The sequence below is a fragment of the Opisthocomus hoazin genome, chromosome 25, assembly GCF_030867145.1.
Source record: "Opisthocomus hoazin isolate bOpiHoa1 chromosome 25, bOpiHoa1.hap1, whole genome shotgun sequence".
Classification (NCBI taxonomy): domain Eukaryota; kingdom Metazoa; phylum Chordata; class Aves; order Opisthocomiformes; family Opisthocomidae; genus Opisthocomus; species Opisthocomus hoazin.
The window spans coordinates 4,371,922-4,395,519 of record NC_134438.1 but is presented as its reverse complement, the minus strand read 5'-3'; the positions used below and the strand labels follow the sequence as shown (position 1 = coordinate 4,395,519).

At 48.3% G+C, this 23,598-nt stretch overlaps 1 protein-coding gene across 1 annotated transcript in view; it reads right to left on the bottom strand.

Moving 5' to 3' along the window:
• LGR6 (leucine rich repeat containing G protein-coupled receptor 6) overlaps positions 1 to 23,598 on the bottom strand; it is a 148,049-nt gene that overhangs the window by 28,657 nt on the left and 95,794 nt on the right. The window contains exons 5-6 of the mRNA XM_009932247.2: positions 18,948 to 19,163; positions 9,661 to 9,732 (exon numbers count right to left, since the gene is read on the bottom strand). Coding sequence (XP_009930549.2) covers positions 9,661 to 9,732; positions 18,948 to 19,163 — 288 coding nt within the window. The remainder of the gene's footprint in view (positions 1 to 9,660; positions 9,733 to 18,947; positions 19,164 to 23,598) is intronic.

The window sequence follows — 23,598 nt, the reverse complement described above, 5'->3', positions numbered from 1 at the left end:
ATGGCCATGGCATAAGGAAGACTGTTTTGTCCATTATCAAGGGCATTTGGAAGCAAAATGACTCAGCCAAGAGTTTCAGAAATGATGTGCAAGAGAAATTACTATAAAAAAATCCCTTTCCTTAGTTGGGGTCCAAGTTACCAGCTCCAGGCATCACAGTGGGATGTCGAAGGGAACCTTGTCTGTTCTTCTAGCTAAAATGAAAACCTCTTAAAAGGTCACCCAGTCTACCCATGACACAATGAACTGGCTGGCTTTCCATTGTTGTTATTTCTAGAGTAAGCCTATAGCTTCATATTTGGAAGATCTTAACCAACCCTGTTGTTTATTCAGAAATAAAAGTAAATTGACATCAAAGGCACAGTTATTTTGGGCTTTAACTGCCAGGGTGATTTGAAGCTGACAACATGCAGCCTGGAACTATTAATATCTTCAATCGGTCCAAAAGGAGAGAAGGAGGGGAAAGAGTCTCAGGTCAATTTTCTGCCTGTTAGGGACTATTAGTGGTTCCACACAGGAAGCCAAAAAAAAATTATATAGTACTATAAATTTCTCCATAAGCCACAAAACACCACAAATTTGCAGCTAATAAACCTGAAGATGCAGTAAGATTAGAAGCTGGAGATGGGACATTTGCTGACTGTTTCAGTCCCGGTGTAGTTTGAGATGTTACTGCGGTGCCCTGGAGCGAGACTGTGTGCAGCCTCCGATGAGGACCTGCATTTCCACCTGTCCTGTGCTGGCAGCTAATCAAGTTGCCAGTAAATGTAATTACCGCTGCTGCTAGTTGTGCTGGTTACTGTGGCCAAATTGAGCACTGGAAATGATTTAACTGGTGGTCTGAAAGCCCAAGGGGGCTGTTGTGACCATGTAGTTTGACCTCTTGCCCGGCACCGGCCAGGCAGCTCTACACAGATGCCTTATGTCAAGGTCATGGGTTGTGGCTGAGCTTGAGCTTGAGCTGGGAGGAGCTGCCTGATTAGTCTGGAGTACGAAAAGCGATGGCACTGTTAGGTGCCATAGTTCTGTAGCATCAGAGTAAACCCTGCTCTCCTGGTAGCGACTAAGACGTGTGACGAGTGTGTGCCCTTCCCCAGCACAGTCTGGCTGATGAGATGCAGCAAGCGCCTGTCATTAGTGAAAGGGGGGCGGGGGGGATGCAAAAGGACCCAGAGCACATGTCTAACTCCAGCCAGCCTGGAGCTCTGTGCCCATCCCCTGAATGGAGACATGCAAGAGGGGGAGGCTCAAGACTGCTCAGAAGAGAGAAATGACTTGTCACAGGATTCATCTGCTAGGGGCAGTGTTTTAATTTGGGAAACTAATCATGTCCTAGAAAGGCCCATTTTTGGCAGATTATAAGGAGAAGTCAGGCTGCAATGGAGTGCAATGGAGTTCGTGGGTGTCCCAAAGGAGCAGAGATGGGGCCTCACACGGTGGGAAGGTTATCGGGTACTAATGGGACTTGCTTCCTGCCAGGAGCGAGCAGCAGCCTCCTTACAAGGATCCGTTCTGACAGCCCAGCCTGGAAACATCCCAGCCTCTCAGTTACACGGTGCTGCACCGTTTTACAGGGTTTACGTGGCACTGACAGGTCTATTGCTGGGCCGGGGGACCTGTCTGTAGGTCATGCCTTGTACGCCTGCAGCCGCCAGTCCTTCCTCGCGCAGCTCTGTTCTCCATTTAAAAATGCAGCAGTGCCCAGAATGTGTCTGTTCCAGCCAGCGTTTCTGTCTGTTCTCTAACTGACGAAGGTACCGGATCAAATGTGTTTTCAATTGCATTTGATTTATTTAACAAGGTTGAAATAAGCCTTTGAGAACGGGATCTCGTGGGGGGTCCTGGGAGCGCAGGCGCTGCCATGCACATATCGTTTACAAGACACAAAAGGAGCTGACCGCAAAGCGGAGCAGCGGGGACCTCGGTCGCTGGGATGCACAGACAATAACCATGGAGCTGATGACTCAGGCAGGGGAGGCACGGAGCAGGCTGCTGCACTTTGCCAGCCAGGAGCAGAAGGCAGGCTTGAGGAAGCCTGGTCTACAGCAGAGCGTTTCCGAACTGCGGGAAGTGAGCTGGGGACCTCTACCTACCCCCCAAGGTGCGTAAGTTGCTGGTGATCGGCCCCCCGCAGCGTGCTGCTGCTGGAAGGAGGGAGCATGGGCTGGGGGCAGAGCTTCTGTGCATCAGCGCATCCACGGTGAAAACATGCCCGCAGCTTTCCTCTGCTGCCATTTCTGCTCCCTGCAGTGTCTGCTCCTTCTTTTCCCAGGCACTCGACTCACTCACACAGATTTCTGGAGGCAGAGGCTTCCCTCCTCCAGCATGAACAGCTGCTCTCGCTCAGGTGCTCCGTGAAAGGGTCTGTGTCCGAGGGGAAGGCTTCGAGCAAAACGAAACCCAAGGAGCCAGAGGAGCTGGGGACCCCTGACAGGTCACAAGTGTGTCTGGAGACCCAGGGGTTGAGGGTTTGGGGAGACTCAGTGCTGTCTGTCACTGCAAGATCAGCAGCTCCGGAGAGGGGGAGGCCAGGCTGGAGAGCTGGCAGGGCGCAGGAGGGGTGGTGCGAGGGTTTGATGGGCAAAGGGAGAAGAGGCAGAGTCCTGCAAAGGAGGCGAGCCTTACAGCAGAGCTGTAACCCATGGAAAAATGCGGTGGCTCCAGAACTACCATTTCACCTGAACTGCCTTCACTTTCTGGCTCTTTTCTTTACAATCTTGCAAAACATAATGTCTGCTTGGGGTCATGTTCAGAAAAATCTGAGAGCCCAGTCGGAAGGTACCCAGCTGGTTCAGAGCCTGAGCTGCATCAATGAGGATGAATTTCTGGCAGTCCAGGCTTCAGCTCTTGGGAGAAAAGATGCAGCAAACTGGGACCAGCTGACCCAAGGAGACCGCAGGAGGGAAGTGTCTGGTCCCCATGCTCCCAGACAGTGCTTCGTGCATTTGCCATTTCAGTTTTACAGGCGGTGTTCTCTGTTTGGAAAAGTCACCTTCCTTTTACATGATGATCAGAGCAGGCAATGAATTTTATAGCTCTGTTCTTGGACCAGATGTGGGGACCCATGCAGCCAGGGCCCTGAGCTGTGGTCCTACCTTTCCAAAAAGCCACCTGCCCCCTTCCTTTCTCCATCCCCTGAAGCTGGGTGCCCAGGCCTCTGCTGAAATCCTCTCCCTCCTCTGGCAGGGCATGGTGGGATCACAGAGCCAAGCTGCCTCTGGTGAGCTGCCTGGGGACCCATGCTGACACACAGCAGGGCTGGGGCATCGGGATGCTGAGGAAGGAACAGAGCAGCTCAGCACAGCCAACAGGACATCCTTGGAAGAGTCAAAACCATCAGCTACTTTGGGAGGTGCACAGACTGGGATTAGCATCAAGAGGTTGCACAAAAGGTTTCAAATTAACCACGCTGATGGAGACAAATGCCACTTGAGGAGTAAGGTAGCCCTTGGAAGACAGTTTTCCAGGAGAACAGCAAAGCCTGCCTGGCCCTAAAAGGGTTAAACAACCCTTGCATGAGCTGTGGTGGAGATATTTCCCATTTCCTTCTTCCTGCCTTCATTGCCCGAGGTGCACTTTATATTAATTTTCTTTCTTTTTTTTTCTCTCCCATAGAAAATCCAACTCTCTGGAGCAGTCGGTAGGTTCCAGCTCTGCTCTGCGTTTACAGACTCAACTAATTACCCGGATAATAGGGCAGTGCGCTGCGAACGCCTGTGGTAAGGGCATTTCCTGTGAGGCAAGGTTAGGCAGATAAAACGCCTGGAGCCAGAGGGTTTTGGATTCAGCCCTTCTGGGAGACGTTTTTAATTTATTACCGCGATTTTTAAAAAATAAATTAAAAGGTTTTTAAATGAATGAAGATTTGCTCTTTCCAAGTGATTTATCTCCTTTGTCTGACGAGCGGAGGAGCTGGCAGGGATGTGGGTGAGGAGGGAGAAGTCAGAGAGATAGGAAGCAGCGGGGTCGTCTCAGGTGGAGGGGATGGGCGAGGGCTGCGGGGCCTCTCTGAACTGCTTCCCCATCAGGTCCATGTCAGAGATGGGCAAGAGATGCCTGAATGGTCAGAGGAGCAGAGCTTTTGGGGCAGATCATTGTTATTTTCGCCCTAGCCCAGAGGCTTGCAGCATTTTGGGCTGGTCCTGGGGAGCAGCCATTGGTTTCCCATCCCTGCCTCTGCTCCAGGAGCCACCTTAGCCCTGCTGCGGGGTGGGGAGACAGGATGCTGCCCAGACACTTTTTTGCTCTCTGCCAACATCAGGGTCCTGTCTGGTTGCATGTGCTAGGGCAGGCAGGAGACTTGACCCCTGTTTTTGGTTCAGCCCATGCTCCATGTATGCAGGGAACTTGGCCAGGACCACTGGGAGGGCCACAGCTCTTACTTTTGCGTTTCTCCCTGTGCCTCGGCAGCTCAAAATCGAGCCCTGAGCAGGTGTTGGGGGATAGGTGGTGGCTTTTGTGTTGGGGTTCCCTGCACATATACACGGCAAGGTGCTGCTTGGCACTGCCAGCCCATCCATGCCCGAGACCCACGTGAGAGCATAGACCTGCTGGAGCTGCTGCTGTTGCCTGCCCACCCCGTATCAGAGGCCCCAAGGAGTTGGCTCTACTGATTTCCTCACCACGTGTGTGTGGCAGCCGGCGCTCAGGGTCACAACACCTACATTCCCTGCTTGGGCAAAACAGTCTTGATGGGAGAAAAAACACTTTCTCCTTTTCTTCAGAGCGGAACTCCCAGCCCAGGGGTGTTTTCAGTCAGGTACTACTGGTTTGGTGGAAGACACGGGAAGTTCCACACAGGAACCGCTCCACCCCGTCAGTTGCACTCGGTGCTTGCTCTCTCGGGTCTGCCCTGCTTTGCCGTGGGGACACTGTCAAGGCTGAGGTCTTCCTAACAGTACTCAGGCTGGGAAGTGCTAAATCATGATTTATGTGTGCTGGTGTTTGGAGCTAGAACTCGGGGGCCCAGCTCTGAAATTCAGCTTCCATGATTAGATGCCCTCCCCGTGGCTATTTGTGAAGCGCTATGTACACATGCACATATATCCAGATATATATTTGGCTGCATAGCTTCAGGTCACCTACCCCTTCCATCCCTTCACCCTGCAGAGATCAGTGACTTGGCGCTTGGCCTTCTGGAGGGACTTCATGCATTCGCCTTCCTCTCCAGGTCTGATCCATGAAACTGTTATATTCCAGGGAAGCAGAGGGCTAAGTTCAGTGTTATCACAACCTATCTAATGAGGTCAAAGTCAACTGCTACATGGCATGAAGCAAGTATTCATCAGCCTTCAGACTAGCTGCAAAGCTCAAGGACCTTAGGACACTGGTCAACTTTCCAGACAAAGGTGATAAGGAGGAAACCTGGGCACAAGACCAGTGTCACTGTGGAAACTGATGTCACAGGGAACCCTCCATGATAAATACTCTCCTCATACAGCAGTGGGGAACTTGGCTCCTGTGTTAGCACCATGCAAGCCTTCGGATGGCATTTTTTCCTTGCTGCTCCTTTGAAAACACAGCCCTGTCTCCCCTAACCCCATGCACCTGGCCTCGAGTACAAACTCTGAATATTCTGAAGAATCGACCTCTGTCGTTGCAGTGATGCTCCTGGCTGCAGCTGACTTCTCTTTACATCAACATTTCCATAAACATCCACACTTACCAGGCTTGTGCTACAGAACAGGTATAATCTAATACCCCTCCCCTTCTCCCTGTGTTGTTAAAGACTGAGAAATTAAGTAAGTCCACCGTAATCAGGAAATGTAAAAGTTGAGATCCTTCCACCCAAATAGCAGGAAGCCAGTTATGCTGCCTGATGTTTTACGGCACACATTAAATGGCCTAAAGAGCAATACACTACAGCGCAGGTTTTACAAGGCAAAGCAGGAGCAGAGAAGAAACATGAAGAGCAATGTGGCTGGAGTCTCAGTTTTTGGCATGCCTTGCTCCTACTGCTTGCAAAAGATAGTGCTTCCCCTTTACTTTTTTCTCTCCTTTGTTTCACCGCCCCACTCCTCACTCAAAGCCCTCTTGGGATTCGCCCTCTTGGCCTGCACCAGGCCATTTGCTGTGGTCCAAACTCTCCCCTTGGCCACAGGTCTTCCCCTCTGGGCGTGCCTATGCGCTATGGTTGTCCTTTCCTTGGTATATAAAGTCTCCATGCCCAGCTGGTGCTGCTCTGTTCACTGGGCGGTGCTGGCTCTGCTCTGCATCTCCTATGGGCACCTCCCGAGCCTACACCTTATTTAAAGGATCTGGTCCATTACCCAAAGGGGCTACAGGAAGAACATGTCATATAAGGATATTTATACTCTTATTTTCTCCGTGTCTTTGGGAAAGGGCTAAAAAATGCCAAGTATCACCCACTTCAACCATCTAATACCTGGTTTCATAGCTCAGCCACGCTTGGGGTTTCTTCCCACAGCCCTGCAGGGTTGCTCTGTGTCATCTCTCTGGCTTATGGGAACTGGTGAGGGAATCTCACTAGGTTTGAAGGCTATTTCGAAACCCTATTGGGAATCTGGCCAGAGCGGCTCTGATTTGCTTCCAGCCCGCCAGCCCAGGTTCTCTTCCCAGAAAGAAGAGGCTGGGAGGGCTGGTGAACAGCCAGATCTTGCCTTGACAGAGAAAATTTTCTCAAAGCTGCTTTCTCCAGCTAGATGCTGGTGTTTGACTGATTGAGGCCTGGCGAGCGTTGCACATCTACCTGCTCCCTTATCAGCATGGAAAACACAGAGCTGCTCTTGCTCTGTACCTGGCAGAACTGACTTGTGCACAGTAGCTGCAGGTCAATGCAGGGGAAACATGAAGTCATTCATCTGGCTTCACTTCAGCTCTTTCTAAATTTGCTGCCCTCCAATAATATCAGGGGCAAGCCCTCTCCACGATCAGAGAAGCTCCACTGAGATCCATTTTTGCAGAAATGATAGGACCTGGGGTAGACATCTGGTGCTGTTGTGCATAGGCAGCTTGCACAGTGCTGAGACCTGCATGGAGCAGTGATTGCTACTTCTCTTAAAGTTTTGGCTGGATTTGATAAAAATGGAAGTTTTCCTGCCTAGCTGAGTATGAGAAGAAACATTTCCCTTAGGGGAACAGAGGTTTCGGCACCTAAAACCTCCTTGGCTTTTCTGACAAGCCCCAAATAATTTTTTTTCCTCTCAACTTCTACAGCTCTTCAACTGTTGTGCCTGGATTATAATCAGCATCTGGCCACAAATACTCAATTTAGGAACCCTAGAGAAGCTTCTGTCTTCACCGGTTGTTACCATCCTGCTGCCTTCCAGGAGGTAACGCCCACGGGGTAACTGGGAGCACATTTTGGCCTCCAAAACCCAAGAAAATGTGCTAAGTGCTGTCAACAGAATGTAATAATAATTTGAGTTAAAGGGTATTTGCAGAGACTGTAATAGTCTCCACGTGCACAGGAGCTGAGAGGTGGTAGGTAGATGCAGGTCTAGCAGCTTGGCTGGGCTGTTGCAGCCAAATGCTTGGCTGTTATTTGCCCCAAAGCTTGGCCAGCTTTGGTCAGCAGGGCAGATGGGTGCTGGTGATTAATATGAGGGGGACGGCTCCACCTGAGGAGCAACATGTTCCTCAGAGATCAGTGACTTGAAATACTTGCTGGCCTGGAGGTGAGGATTAGATGCTCTGGCCAAGTGGAGCAAACACCGGCTCACTCTCTTTTGAGGACACTCCTTCAGTGTGATCAGATGTGGAGGAACCTGGAGCTCTCCCCACAGTACTGTCCTTGCAGCTGCAGGCAGCTCATGGGTGATGGGAACTGTGGGATACTTACGTGCACAAGCCTGGGCCATCAGAGGATAGACACAGGCAGAGTCCTGCCCCAAGGGGACAATGCCTGGAGGCTGAATACTCCCAGAGCTGCCTGGGCAGCAGGGACAGGACTTCCACTACTGCAGCCCTGCAGAAAGCCCCGTCCCTGCAGTGCTGTGCAGTCCTATCACTGCAGACACTGAGAGCAAGAGAAGGAGATGCTGAGCTCCCCTGAATGCTGGGGGACATCTCAGGTAGGCAACAAAAGTCAAAGGAAGTGCTAGAGCAGGAGCCGGGGGGAAGAAAGGGGAAATGGTCTTTCAGCACAGGTGTCTGTGGAAACTGAATTATCTCCCAAGGCAGTGGAAGTCCTTTAGTTTTTCCCACAGTAAATAAGGGGCCAGCTTCTCTGCAGCTCTGTCCTGCTTGGGGTGGGCAGCAGGTGGCTTTAACCACCTTGGCTGCAGAATAAGGTTGCCCTGATTTAAGCTGTGATGTTGCTGCATGGACTGTCTGGGTTATAGCCCAAACAGGATTTTCTTCCATTAGCAAGTCCTTGACTCCCTCCTGCAACCTGCCTGCCTTTGTGCTGTCTGGATGACACGACTCTGCCCTCATGTATCTGTCTGTGCCCACCAGAAAAGACTGGGGAGAAAGCCATGCTGGCACAGTGATGGGAAGACCAGTGGGTCACTGGAGGAGAACATCCAGCAGCCTCCCTTCGTGCGTCATCCTTGGCATGGTTCAGCCTCTCCCCAGCTGAGCCCTTCTGGGTGGCCCGAGGATGTGCCAGTCTGAAAGTAAGAGACAATGTGTGTCATGGTCCTCCCCCAAGGAGTGTGTCTAGGGACCAAGGGCTTGCCTGCTGCTTCCACTCTCGCCTGATTGTGCTTCGGACCGAGGAGTCCTGTCTCCTTGAATGGCACTTGGATGCTGGGAAGTGTCACCTCTTTTTGCCATGACCCAGGCAAGAAGTGAAGGCCTGATTCTGACCCCAAGGCCTGCATGGAGGGACATGTTTATGCACAACTGAAGGCAAGAGGCACCTCTTCCAGTCTTTCAGAGCCTTGATTTATTTGCTTGCTTGTTTATGTTTCCTCCTATGCCAGTGCACGGCACATGAGACCCAGGCAATTCATAATGCCATCAAAGGCATTGTGTGTGCAAGGCAAGGCCATCAGATTTAAGTCCATCTGAGTTCAGGGTCACTCCTCTGCTGCTAATAAAGACGTGTCCTGAAGGAGATTTCATTCCTGCTACTCATCTTCTCCCATGGTCTCCTGACAGATAGCCTGCAGAGCCATGCCAAGAACATCATGCAAGATGAAGTCAGCTGGCTATGGGTGATGCTAGCTGATATGGGACCATCTCAAAGAGAGATATTCCACAGATCCCCAAGGATTTTACCAGCCTTGAACTCAAACCAGCCCCTCATTTTGGTGGAGTCAGGTGTTTAGGATGCCTTGGGACGTCGTGCATTTGATGAGGAGTTGGGGACATTCCTGGAGCAAGGCAGGCAGGCAAGCTCTCTGGATTACACCGGGACTAGACTTGTGTCCAGGGCCTCAGAGCTGCCTCCCAGTCACTCTACCCACATGCGCAGACCCCTCTGCAGCAGCAGCACAGCCAGACCAGCTTGCACAGACAAAGGGAGAAAGTCCAGTCTGCCACCACCCCAGGGAACATCATGCCCTGGGCTTCTACTTGCTGGGCTGGTGTCTGGAGCCAGCCCTGGTGCTGACTTCAGAGCACGGTGAAGAGTGAACACCCAGTGGGGTTGACCTAGAGACACCTGCCCTTTCCTGCGGGCTGAACGAACATTTGCTGAGGGAATGAACACACACGAGCTCTTTAGGACAGAGAAGAAAACAGATGACTCACAAAGTTTCCAAGCTGTGCAGCCCATCAAAGCCGTTGGCTCCCAGGCTTTGGATTCGGTTGTTGTGCAGGTGCCTGTGGACAAAACAGAGATCATCAGTGGAGGTGCAACCTGACCATTTCCTGACAGTCTGAGCCATGGCCCAGGGACATCCTGCAAGCTGAGAACAATCAGGGCTGGGATGATGAGGGGTCTTGTAAGCTCCCCTCTTTTGCCCCATGAGACACATGCTAGGAGTAACTGTGCTTGCAGAGCAGGTACAGAGCTCCCGCTTCTCCCACGAAATCCAGGGTAACATAGGAGCTTCCCTGAGATCTCCAGTTTCACAGCTGCTGGATGATTTTGGATGAACACGCAAGAAGCTTCAGGAAACATCCTAGATCTCACCTAACATTGGGCCCAACCCTACAAAATGCTGTGTGGCTTCAACAGTTGTTCATGAGCATTGGGTGATATCTAAGGACACAATCATATTTGGACTCCACAAAGTCTTAGTAGCAGCAAGAAGGCTTTGAGTTCAAATTCATCCTGTTAGTCACAGTATATTATCTTTACTTGCAAAAAAATGAAAATGCTGCCAGTTCCTGCACTAGCTCCAGTTTGCGATGAAAATTGTTAATGATTCTATGATTCAGTTTAATGCTTCAGAGTGTCTGGCTGAAGTGCAAGGGCCGTGCGACAGGCTGATGCACATTCTCTACATTAAGGCAGCAATATTTTCCCTATGCCCCTTCATCCTGGTGCTACATGCCATGAACTTCTAGTGCTCAAGGGCTCTGGACCTTCTATCCTTAATCTTGGTGCTGAAGAGCCATGGGTTGGGGGTCCCCTGACTTGCAAAGCCACCTGGGGTATTTTTGCCCTGGAAGATCCACAGGTGATGAGTTCCCCTGGAGTCCCATCTGCTGGGTTCTGTGTTTCCATGGGCCTCTTATTCCCATGTGCCATTTTTTTGGCAAACCCAAGACTTTCATTCATGGATTCCTATCCTTTGATTGTCAGAGACTCTGTGTGTGTGCACATCTGAGTGTTGTAGCCACCAGACTTCCTTTACAGCTGGTGGGAGCCACATGGCTTATTGTGCATCTCGCTCTGAAATCCCACTGAAGGGCTCCTTGAAGTCCATATAGACAGAACTTGGAGCAGCCTGAGGAAAGTCTGCTGAAAAACAGGAGAAGACAACACACTGCTGCCCAGCCTGCACTTCTACCAGCCTGTGCTTAAGCATGGTAGTGATGTCCATGCTTGCATGGGGATGGTCTGTGTGGAGAAATGCCCACTGAGGAGGTAAGGTGCTCTGGGGCAGGAGACCCTCTTTGCTCTCTGTCAGGGAGGGTTTCCCCATCAGTTCAGTTTACATTTCAGGTTCTCCTGTAAGATAGAGTGCCATGTGGTTAATCTGCTGCCACACCACTTGTCTTTGGGGTCCTTTTCTCCCTTGCCCACGCTCAGAGACGCATCAGCCTTTGTCCAACACTGCTGCCTCCTTCCAAGAGCCTGGGGGAGACTCCATGCTGGCAGGTGGATCAATGACTTTTTCGTTATTTGCTGCTTAATCTAAATCTGTCTCGGCTTGAAAAGTCTCTCACTCCACCTGGATTCAAGCATGAGCTGTTTGGCTGAGCACAGGCAGCTGCCACTGCCAAATATTCTGGGGTAAAACAGGAGGGAGCTGGGAGTGGAGGAACAGCCAGGCTCTAGGGCAGTTCGGCAGGGGCTTGCAAAACAGAAACCAGCACAAGACGGGTGTTTGTTGTTGGGATGAGAACATACAAACATTTCAGAGGAAGGGGAAGGGAGGGAAAAAGATGTATGATAAAATACATTTGCTCCTTTGAGCAAATGAGAAAAGAAGAAAGAAAATTGCCTGCAAGAAAACTTGGTTTGTTTGTGGCTCTTAGGGGAGAAAAGAAGCTGAGATCGAAATCAGAATCTTACAGGAGAAATTTCTCTTTGTCACAAGAAAAGAAGTGCAGGTGGTTTCCTCTGTTGGATGTTATGGTGTGGCTGCAGATCATGTTGCCCTTACTTCGCCTGGCACTTCCAATGCAAGATGGTGCCAACAATTCTGGGTCCTTTTGAGCCCTGCATACTGCGTTTGGCAGATTGAGGATTTGGATCTGGAGCTGCTCTGTAATCACAGCAAGAGATACCACAGCAACCCCTTACACCATAGCTCAGTCCGCTGCAAGGGGACAGCGTGGGGAGGAAGGAAATGCTGGATGCCAGGGAAGATGGTATCTCCCTGGAGCTGTGTCGGGGTGGTACAACAGGACACCTTGTCTAGGCTCAAACACGCCGAGCAGTGGACTACTGTCACTGACATGAGGCAAGGAGACAGGGCAGGAAAGCAATCACCTGCTGTGTTTATACTTGGCTCTAAAGTGCTTTGCTTGGAGGCAGAGTAATGAAAATCATCAGAAGGAAGTTCTTTGTTGGTGAGAAAATTATGAGCAACCTAAAAAGAGAGTTATAAAAAAATTTGCTGTCCATGCTGAACTCTAGACTTGTTACCCAACCGCAGGGCAATAATAGAAACAAGAGACTTGGAAAGGTAAACACTTGCAAAGACGTTCCTTTCTTCCATCCTGCCTTTTTTTTCCTCCCCTGGTAAACAAATTTTAACAAGTGGAATTGCAACATCTCCAGTGTTTGTCGATTTGAGCTCAGCCCACACGACATTATATTCTGCCCTGCAAATTACAGCTGGTTTGATAGCAGCTCGAGATACTTGGTTCTGGGCTATAAACAACCCTCTTGTGATGCAAACCCATGAGAAGTCTTTAAGCCCTTGCTGTCCCTGTTGGAGATACTATCCACCACTGTCCTCAGTAAGAGCAACGAGCTCTAAGATCTGCCTATCTCCCGATGCAGGTCAGTACCATGGAGTGAGGCTGGTTTTGGGCAATCATCCAGGAGAGCAGCTTTGCCTAGGAAGGAGCAGGACAGGCATTGCTTTTTTGTGGGCTAGCATGCAGACTGTTTTTCAGTCATGCACCTCCATTCTCCAGCCTGGAGAAGAGAAGGCCGCGGGGAGACCTGATTGCAGCTTTTCAGTACTTAAAGGGAGCCTATAGGAAAGATGGGGACAATCTTTTTAGTAGAGACAACAGTGACAGGACAAGAGGTAATGGTTTTAAACTAAAACAGGGTAGTTTTAGGCTGGATATAAGGAAGAAATTCTTTACAATGAGGGTGGTGAAACACTGGAACGGGTTGCCCAGAGAGGCAATGGAGGCCCCATCCCTGCAAACATTCAAGACCAGGTTGGACCGGGCTCTGAGCAACCTGATCTAGTTAGTGGTGTCCCATCTCGCTGCGGGGGGGTTGGACTAGATGACCTCTAGGGGTCCCTTCCAACCCAAAACCTTCTATGATTCTATGATTCTATGATTAGCAAGCAGTGGTCTCTTTGCAAAAACAGCTGTCGCGACCAACCTCTGGCAGGGTGACAGGCAGTTTGCCCCATGTGCTCCTGCACCAGCACGAGTGCTGTCACATGTCGTGAGACAGGCTAGCTCCTCCGTTGTGTCCAGTGAACCCATGCCGCGTCTTGCTGAAAGACAGCATAAATTACGGTGGCTGCAGAATACCAAATGGCCACAGTCCCCCAGACAGGCTAGGGAGAGATGCTTTGTCCTGGTTGGCATCTCAGGTAGTGAGACTTTAGAAGCACACCAGAAAAAACCTAATCCTACAAGGCTGATTTGGATCACACACGAAAAAATGCACAAGAGTCTTTAGAAGGTAGAGTTTCTGTCCTTGCCAACAATTTATCACAAATTGAGCATAAATGAGATTTTTCCAAATCATCCCTGCAACACTCCTAGCAGAATTTGTTTCATTTTCATTTCACTCACTTTTCCACATATTTTTCCAGTGGATTAAAAGATCCTGGAGAACAGCCTTGTACTAAACTGTGAGACGGTCCAACGCAGACATTAGCACTGCGAGCTCCAACTCTGGAAATGTCACCTCCAAGGGGACAGGGCACCTCTGTCGTTTGTCTTACACACAAGAGAAAGCAGGTTGAGCTAATGTGCTAAATACTGGTTCAATAAAGGTGATCACCTGCATGAACAAGAGAGTAGACTATAAGGAAAGGGAAATTGTATTATATCTGCATCGTGCACTGGTGAAGACGGCTCTGGAAGGCTAAATGTTATTTCTGGTACCTACATTGTTAACTGAATGTTGATAATTTGGAATGGGTATAAAGAATAGCAATAAAAACGATCCAGGGGCTGGAAAAAACTAAGATGGAGACTTAGAGAACTCAATCTGTTTAGCTTATTAAAAATAAGATCAAGGGGATGAGCGCAGTGTAATGTATAGGAGTCTTCCTGGTTAGAAAATGGGTACTAAAGTGGTTCTGTGATTTAGTGGAGAAAAGAATAATAAGAACAAATGTCTGAAGTCAGAGCCAAAGAAAATTCAAATGGGAAATACGAGCTTTTTTTTTTTCCTTTTTTTTTTTTTTTTTGTTAACACTAAGGATGATTAACCACTGGAACAAACTACAAAGAGAAGTAGTGTATTCTCCATAACTTTCATTTCTAATGACTTCATTTTTCTTTCTCAAAAAGGACAAATGCAAACATTTTCCACCAGTTATTTGCATTAGATGATTTGAACCAAGTCCAAATCTGACATGATATGAATTCTCCCACTGGACCAGCCATTGCCATGATGAATTTCTAGCTCTATTGTGGCAAAATTGTCCTTTTCCTCAATTTGACCATGGATAAGTAGAGAAACCTAAATCATAAATGATGAAATTCCCATGGATTACTTCTGCACTGAAGGACCAGCATGAGACTTGTCTGGTGAAGAATAAAGCTCAGTCAGGAGTGCCATCGTCAGGGGTGCGTTGGAGTGCTGTTTGCTTCTTCCTCAAGTGCTGGAGAGGGAAACTCAGTTTTGCCAAGGCAGCATGCTTGGTCCTCAGAGAGAAAAGGCACTTTTGAAAATTAAAAGGCCCATGAATGGGACCCAGATGTTCCAGGCAATATTGTTCTTAGTAATAATGAATTGCACATGCCTGGCACTCCCCACCAACACCGAAGTTCCCAAGAACTTCTCAGAGGAGGACTTGTTAGCTCCCTTGTACAGGTGAAGGTAGAGATGCACAGGCTTCTCCTGAGACTCTGATCTACCACGCTGGGGTCTGCTGCACCGGGGAGCTCTGAGTCCCACAGAGGTCAACTGAAACTACTGGTGCTCATCTCCCCTGGAAAGCAGGGGTAAGATGTTTGATGTTTTGCTCCCAGGCAGGGAGGACACTGAAAATCAGTGATCCCTTTTGAAAGCTCTGGCCAGGGTAACACCAGAACAAGGACCAACATTGGAATTGGAACCCGACAGTCTTGCAAACTAGTTTTCTCCTCTAGTCACTAAACCATACTGTTGGAGAGAGAGAGATGCATCATGTCCTCACACGATAAAACTGTAAGAAAGTGGAATTCTACCAAATCTCTTTCCTTTACTGTCTTCAGAGCTCAACACATTCAGCTGGAAGGTCTTGCTGGGGGACCTAGGAGGGAGTGGCTTGTCCTCAACAATAAAACAGCAGCTGAAAAATGATACAGAGGGGGGAAAACTAGTCTCATAGGAGCATATGCGGTGACAGGTTCTTAAATATCTACAGGAAGTAGGTCTTGGTGTTTAGTAGCTGTCAAAAAAGCAAATCAGATGATAGGTATGACTAGAAAAGAGAAAATGGTCTACAGAACAACATTATGCCATTGTATAAACTCCTTGCGTATTTTTATCTTTGCTACAGTGCGCAGTTCTGGTCTCTTCACCTCAGAGGTGCAGAGGAACAAACAAGTGTGATGTGCAGACTAACTTCTCATTGCAAAACAGCTAGTGGATGGGGACTGGAAAAGGTGCGATGAAGGAAGGTGATAGCTAACAAATACAGAGATGGAACAGAAGAGGTAGAGACAGTGCAAGAATTAGGGGGTGTTAAGCAAAACTAACTGGAAGTGGCATGAAAACAACTTTTGCAGAGTCCTTTTTTTTGAAAGACTTGTGTGCAGGCAGACAAGGGTCATGGCCAGATAAGAGGAGTGGAGCATCTTTTTTGTGTTCTGAGGCCAATTTAACTCACTGGCTCCAAGCTCACCGCATGTGAGGCAACAATTTCTGTGTCCTTTTGACAGCGGGGTGTTCAGCATTGCAGGAATGTTTGACTCAGTGGGGTTTCCAGGAGCTAAGGCTCCCTGTGGACCCAGACAGAGAAGGGTCTGGGTTTTGACCTTGTTTGCTCTGTCTTAAGGGATTTCTCGCCATGTGATAAAAGTAAAACTACCTGAAGACTTTTTCTAGCCAGGTCCATCATTGCAGGGCTGCAGAGCAAACCTCTCTGCTCCCTGGCCTGTGTAGAGAGGGCACCCTGTCCCATCCATAACCCAGCATCTCTGCTGGGAGCACTCACAGCTCCTTTGGTGACACCAGGAAGGAAGGGAGCTGCAGCCCATTTCAGGGATGTGGCAGCGAGGACACGTCTGTGGTGTTGGGGGAATTCTTGGCTACAGTTCCCAAATTCATCCAGGGAAGGGCTAATGGACCCTTCTGGGGACTGGCCTTGAAAGAGGTCCTATGATTCCTGGTTTGGGAGTTGACTTTCTGCTGAATTCGGCCAACAGAGGAGATGAGGGACACTAAAAAGAACTGCTGTCATGCACTTTATCAGCCTGTCAGCACAGCAGCATGGGGGCTTCAAATGCTCATTTCTACATGAAAAATCTTTTATGCCCAAGAAAAAAGATGATTTTTGTAAAAAAGCCCTTTGCCTCACACAAATCGTTAGCTGAAAAATATTGGGGACTATTTCTGCTTATAGATGCTAAGACAAATTCTGTCAGACTTGGAGCTAGGATCTTCAGATGCTATTCCCATGAGCCACCCTGATCAAACCAGCTGTCTACCTTCTGCCATCAGCAGCACAGTGCCAACATCACAGCACATGAAGCCCTCGTTATCAAAGCTGGGGAAAGGATGGTGCCAATTAGCGGGACCCATAGATTTCATGATGGGTGATTTACATGAGGCTCTGCTTACTGAACACCCTGCAGCCCAGGTTAGAAACCTGCAGCGGCAATAGCTGGGAATAAGCTCAGGGAATTCCTCAGCAGAGGTGTAATTTATTAGCAGAGATTGAACCCCTTAACTTGTTCCAGATTGAGGCCTGCATATTCTGATGCTGGTGCTTTGTGTCCGTGCTGGCTGATCACCCACATCTCTCCCAAAGGCCCAAGGTGTGCGGAGGAGGAAAAGCACATCTCTGCACCTGGGAAGGTCATGCCCTCAGCCGTGGTCAGCCGTGTCAGTGCATATTAATCAGGCCATATATGAGAGATGCTCGTCCACATCTGCCCTTGGCTCTCCTCCCCCAGGTGCTCATTTTAATACCTCTCAGGCTAGAGGTTTCCTGAGGTTTTTATGGTAGCAGCCAGCTCTTCTCCATCTATGTGCAAATTCAGACACTTGCAGAGGAATGCACATATGTATCATCTGAATCCTGGGAGGGAAAGTCTCCGAGCAACCTTTACTGCCTAGCTCGGCTGGCTTTCGGGAGTGTGCGCTGCTTGGCTTGGCGGGTGAGTCTGAAGCAGGGAAACATCCCCGGTCGGGGCGCAGGAAGAACACTGGGTGACTTTCCACTGGCTGTGCGCTGACAGGGTATGCATGGCAGCATGGGAGAGATTTATGGGGCCAGTTCTGCCAAACACTTGTGATCCCACAAAAATTTAGCATGGTGTCCCACAGCGCCTGGCAGGATCACACGTGTTCCCTTCCAGTTGTCTGTGGCAGGACATTATTCTTTCCCTTGTGACCTAACGGTCAATGACTTTTATTTCTTGAGCTTCGCTGTTTAATTAAGGAGCTGCTTCTCACCCAAAGTATGGGATAAACCAGAATGAAAGCAGCATGCTTTTGAGACTGAAATAAATACCCAAATGCCAGCTCACCCTCCGTGCTAGCTATTAAAGCTGAATGAAGTGGTTGCATTCTGATGGTCATAGGGTGCCTTGTGTGGAATGAACGCTATTGTGGGTGAAAACTACTTATTTAACATTTCTCAAGTTGCTTTTAGCAGTTCTCCTAAATAAGGCTTTATGCTTTGTCTAAACAGCTGAAGTCGATGCTTGGCAAAACTCTGGACTGTGCTTTGCCCAAGCACTTTCTGTGATAGATGGCTTCAGTAAATACTTCAAATTTTGAAAGCGCAATAATTGCTGGACTTTCACTAAGGCACCACATGCTGAGCTTACTTAATACCCTGGTATCAGTAGGTGTTACCAGACTAAAAGGTAACACTTCATGTAGGTACAGGAGCTCTAAAGTAATCGGCAATCACACCTGAACTTGCTAATCAACACCAAAAAAGTAATGACTAGCTAATTTGCACATGTAAACTTCCTTTTAAAAGCTAGTGTACAAGCCTCTGTAGACTGAAGGTGCACCTCCTGAGACACGGCTTTGCTTTCTGACCACAGGCTGCAGAGTGTTTTGTTGGGTCTCACTGCCCGTGAAGGAAATGTTTTCCTCCTGGACCAGGTATGCTCTGAGGGCAGGACCCTTCTCTACATTGCTCTGGACGCTGTCAGCAAAATGTTTGTAATGCAAACTGGACAACAACCCGCGCCATGGGGCTGTGATCACCACAAAGAATGGTTGGTCTGCATAGAAACCAGAGGCATGCAAATAAGTGCGCACAAGCTTGGACAAGGTGTTGAGGTTGGATCTTTTGTTCAAAATTGTATTTGGTCAAAAAGTTTTCTCGACATGTTTTCCAAGGAAAACAAAATCTTTTTGAGCTGACTGCAGGTTGTTGCAAATTTTTTTTTTCATGTTGGTAGAAATTCCTGTAGTTTTAACACAGGGATTGGAGGGGGAAATGGGACTAGGAAGCTTTTTGTTGCTTTAACCTTCAGGGAAAAACATCTGCTTTTTGTTTCCAAATACTGATTGTGTTTTTAAACACAAAGCTTTTTTTGAATGATATTGGGGAGTTTTTTGGCTCTTCAGTGACAAGTGGGGAAAATATGAAAAAAAACCTGAAAGAAGCAGTTTTAGCATTTCACATCAAACAGTGAGGACTCCTTGACTCTCGTGAACAAAACCTCTGCCTGCCACCCCTGCAGCAAAAAGCTGCTCCTGAGGAACGACCACCAGGTCCTCCACGGGAGGAGGACCCCGTTTTCCAGGCATGGTCAGCGCCTTGTCCCAGCTGGAGGATGCCGCGGCTGTGAGGGGGTAACAAGCGAAGAAGAAGGCTTACAGCACCACGAGGCTGCTGAGGTTCTGGAAGGCGTAATCGGGAATGTGCCAGATCTGGTTGAGAGCCAGGGTCATGGCTTGCAGCGCTGGCAGGTGGTTCAGAGCTTGGACAGGGATCTCCGTCAGGGCATTATCGTCCAGCCACAGGTGACGCAAGGAGAGCAGCCCCTCAAAGCTCTTCTCAGGCACCACAGAGATAAGGTTTGCATCCAGACGTCTGAGTGGGAAAGAAACAGGGTGGGGATAAGTGAGAGACTGATCTACCATTGCTTTATCTGCCTGCAGTGTTATGCAAAGGTGGTTTTGATGCCGAGGCGTGATGGATTGATGGCCAGGGAGATTGGATTAGGTTGTAAATAGTGATTAGCAGAAGGAGATCTCGATGCAAGGCTCCTGCCTGTGCTTGGAGGTGTTTGACCCCGCCAAGGCCTTCTTGGTGGCCACTTAGTGCTGCCAACTGATGGCAGCTTCTTCAACAAAGTGGCTGGGCTAAGTCCTTTCACATAGACCCACCAGATGGACATTGGCCAGCTGTGGCTTGCAGGCACCCCCCTTAAAAATGAGCATCAAAGCTGCATCCCCTGGGGCCGGGCTTGCCGTGGATCTGCCTGAGCCGATCTGCGGAGGCGCAGCCCTGTTTGGGGTACCCCACAGCCTGCTCAGACCCACTGCTGTGGGATGCGCAGGACAGCCAAACCGTGCAGCCAAAGCCCCAGTCCAGAAGAAAACGATTTATCTGGAAATGTGAAATATGTGGCAGCCCTGCTTGGGGTACTGTGTTTGATCCAAGCAGCCAGAGCTACCTGCAAAAGCACCGCGAACGAGTCAGACCATATTTCATGGTGCAGGAATTACGCCTGTGCTCTCTGTATCGCACATGTTCAGGCCTTGCTTTCTCCTTGATTTGCCAATTGCTTTTTTTTTTCATCACCATGGAAACATTAAGGCAGTTGAATTTAAGGTTTAATTTGGTGAGAAACTTTAATTTTTAAGACTTGTTTTTGTTCCAAAATAGAATGAGAAGCCAAAAAATATTAAGCTTATTATGAAAAAAATGTTAAAGAAGCTAGGTTTGAGAATCATCTCTCTTAATGATCTTTCATTTCAACAATGGTGAGCAGGATACAGTGTGTTATCTGCAGATTTAAAAATCAAAATACAAGAGGAGAAACACTTCAAATTTGGATGAAATACCAGGAACCAGTATCACCAAGGAAAAAAAAACTTCTGATTTCCATCCACAGCCAACAGAGCTTATTTTATTTTTCCAATCTATCTAAAGGAAAGATCTCTGAATTCAAATTGCAAAGAGGAAGCACTTTGCCTCTTATCAAAGCATGAGAGAAGGAAGTTAACAGAACTGTCATAGCCCAGCCCTCAAATCAACACTCCTCCATAAAGGAATGTGGTATAGAAATAGTAGTTTGGACTACATAAAGTTATATTTTTGATGAAAGTTGGGCACTGGAGCAGACTCCCAGACACTGTCCTCCCCCAACACCAGGTCCTTGTCCAGAGAGCACAGACAACATTTCCTAGTCCACAAACCACTTCCCAGCACCTGGCAATAAACTTCTCATCTGCAGGAGGAGACCAAATGCCCCATCATGTGCATGGAGCAGGGAAGCCCACAGGTGCAAGCTGTGGTCTCTGCTGTGGGGTGGGGGTGGTATTTCCTGGGTGAAATTCCCAGATGATCCTGGGAAACAGAACTTTTCCTGTGCCAGAGAGAAAAGCATTTCCTGCACGGGCTGATCTGACCTGAATGGACAAAGCTGGAGATTTGCACCTGGTTGAGAAGTGCAGTCAAACCTTCCTGAGATCGCCCTCGGACAACTGTCCTTTAAATGCAGTGTACAAGTCTTGATACAACGTCACCTCAAACTGAAATGACAGCCTAAGGTGGATTAAATGGCGGTTTCATTTCTCCCATTTTGCCACATTACTGTATTTTTCCATTTTGCATTACTCTTGCTTTGGTGCAAAGCAGCATTTTCTGGTGCAAGGCTGTTCAGCTGGGAGTTTTTCAGCCAGCTCTGTTGATTCATCTTTGGATGACAAAAGCACATTTCACCCAAAGCTCAGCTCAGTTGCCACAGGATTTGCATCCTTGCTCAGAGGGCTGACAGAAGACAGTGTGTATTTTCCTCTTGTAGAGGGTGGGCCTGTTGCAAGTTCTGCCTCAATTTACCTCCTGTCACCAAGACTACAAACAAATCAGAGCATAGCATCATTCATCTTCCCGAGAACACAAATCCAAAGAATAAAGAGCAGAAAAGCAAACCCTGCAGCAGCTCAGGGTAAGATTAAAGACTCTATTTGAAAATTTTCATCAAAATGTTTTAGAACAAGCAAGAACTTTTTGACCAAAATTAAAACTTGTGTGGGAAAAGTTAATCTTTGCTTAATTTTTCCATTCCTTCTGCAGCATAAGAATTCTGTTAGTTTTTGGCATCATAATGTGTTTTTCAAAGAAAAAAAAGAAATACTGCTTACTTTTCTAAGAGACATTCTTTCATCCAAATCCCTATATGTTTACTGAAAATTGTTTTAAAGTGAATGCTCTGTTTCAAGTTTAATTAATTAAAGAACAGACAATGAAAATCTCTGCTGAGTACAGTTGCCATTTTTCAAAACCAAATTAAGCTTTCAGAAATGGAGACCCTACCAAGGGCTAGTACACCAGGCTGAACTGTCCAAGAGAGGGTTGGGTCATCCAAGGGAGAGAGGTGGACCCCTTGACTGTCTAGTTTGATGTCCCACTTTGGTCATGAATTCCTGGGTGAAGCCACAGATGTAAGCCACCAAGGTGTTTGGCTTCAGTGTGACAGTGCCCCAGGTGTTGGGGAAAGCGTTAATGCAGTCGGATTTGCTCCAAGGTCAGGAAAGGCACTTTTTTTACTGCTGTGGTCTGTAGGTATGAAAGGAGTGCCAGTTCGGTAGCATGGGTCCTTGGTGGATTTTTCTAATGTATTCAGACACCTCCCTGTCTTTGTGGATCCCTGTGGTTAGTACAGGGGCAATAAATGAGAGTCTTCTGAGAAATTTATTAATGCTCTTGGCTGGCCACTGGCTTTGGACATGACGCAGCTCCGAGCCAAGCTCTGCTCCATGTCTCCACATCCTGCCATCATCAAGAAGTCACCTCTGCGAGACTAAAATGAACCCCAAGTCTCCTCACCTCTGTAGAGGCTGCTTGGTGGCAATGTGGTGTGTTGTGATGAGCGTGGCCACCGTCCATGAGACACTGTCTGGAGAACAGCATGCTCGAGGAAGTGTTGGTGAGCTCCAGCCATGTAATTGCTGCCTTAATCTGCTCCAGAGTGTGAAAATCAGACCCGAGCCAGATTCCTCGGTTCAGTGAAAGGAAGACATTCTGCTGGTTGCAATGAGCTGGACAAGGGCCTGAGGAGCCTCAGAAACCGCAGCCTGCTTAGACCACAGCACAGCAAGGTGAACCTATGTGAAGCTAGTGAAGTCAAATTTAGGAACAAGGAAGTGTCCAGGTGAAGGCATTTCACACGCAGCATGGTGGGCAGGATTCTTTATGCGCCTTTGCAGCATTGACAAGGGAACGGGGAGCATGGACTGCGTGATGGCTGCGTTCCTCGTACCGAAAGATCTCTGGGTTGTTTAATTTCTCCTCAGGGAGTTGCTGGCTCTTTCTGGAATAGAGGTGCATTCTTTCTAATAAAAGCTGTGCATGTGGGGATTGCTAATTGCTATGGCTTTCAGACAGCTCTCCACTCTCTTCTGGAAGGAGAAAAGCTGAAGTTCTTGGCACAGAGTTGCTAGTAATTATATCAATTATACTAAACAAAAACCAACCCAACAGTTCTCTCCTTTCTTCAGTGTGTGACTCTGGCTCCGTAAGTGTTTTGTGTTATGATTTATACCTAAGATAATTGGGCCGATTAGTGGGTAAATGGGACAGCACAGGCTGGGGCTGGCTCCTCACCTTCCACGGAGATGTTTTAATCTTTATTTCACCATATCACTCAGTTGGTTTTCCTTGCAAGCATTAACCCATTTGTTGCTTACAAAGGAAGATGCCTCTTTCATGGAGCTGCTGGATGGCCTAGAAGTGGGACTTTCTCTCACACCTGCCGTCAAGCAATGCTATAGGTCTGGAGAGCGGATGACACATAGTGTTCTCCAGATTTCTGCACGGATAAGGCTTCCAAGTGACTTCACAGGCTCAGGTAAGGCACTGCAGAGCACCATCCTGTCCATTGCAGGAGAAAGGAGCTGATTTGAAGTGGGACATTCAAGAATAACGGCATATGAAAATCATCAACTACTTGAAAGTCTCAGCTTCTGGCTTTAGATCTGCATCTACTGCTGATAGTTATGGGGCATTTATAGGACTTCAACAAGACATAGTGAAAAGTCCTAAAAGTGCCTCGAATTACCTCAGATTTTACTCCATTTTCTATTTTAGGGACTACAGGGAAGAGGGGAGAGGAAGCTGGCTGGGAAGAACATCTGAAGTCCCTTGCCTTTCGGTCTGGGGCGTTGTCTATGTCATCTTTTTTCCCTGAGCAGATGTTCACATCTGTGCTGAGCCGTGATGAGAGGAGCAGGTCAGCACCAAAGGCAAGTATGCCTGAGCCCCACCAGCTGGTGCCTTTGCTGCTGCTGTAGCTGGGGAG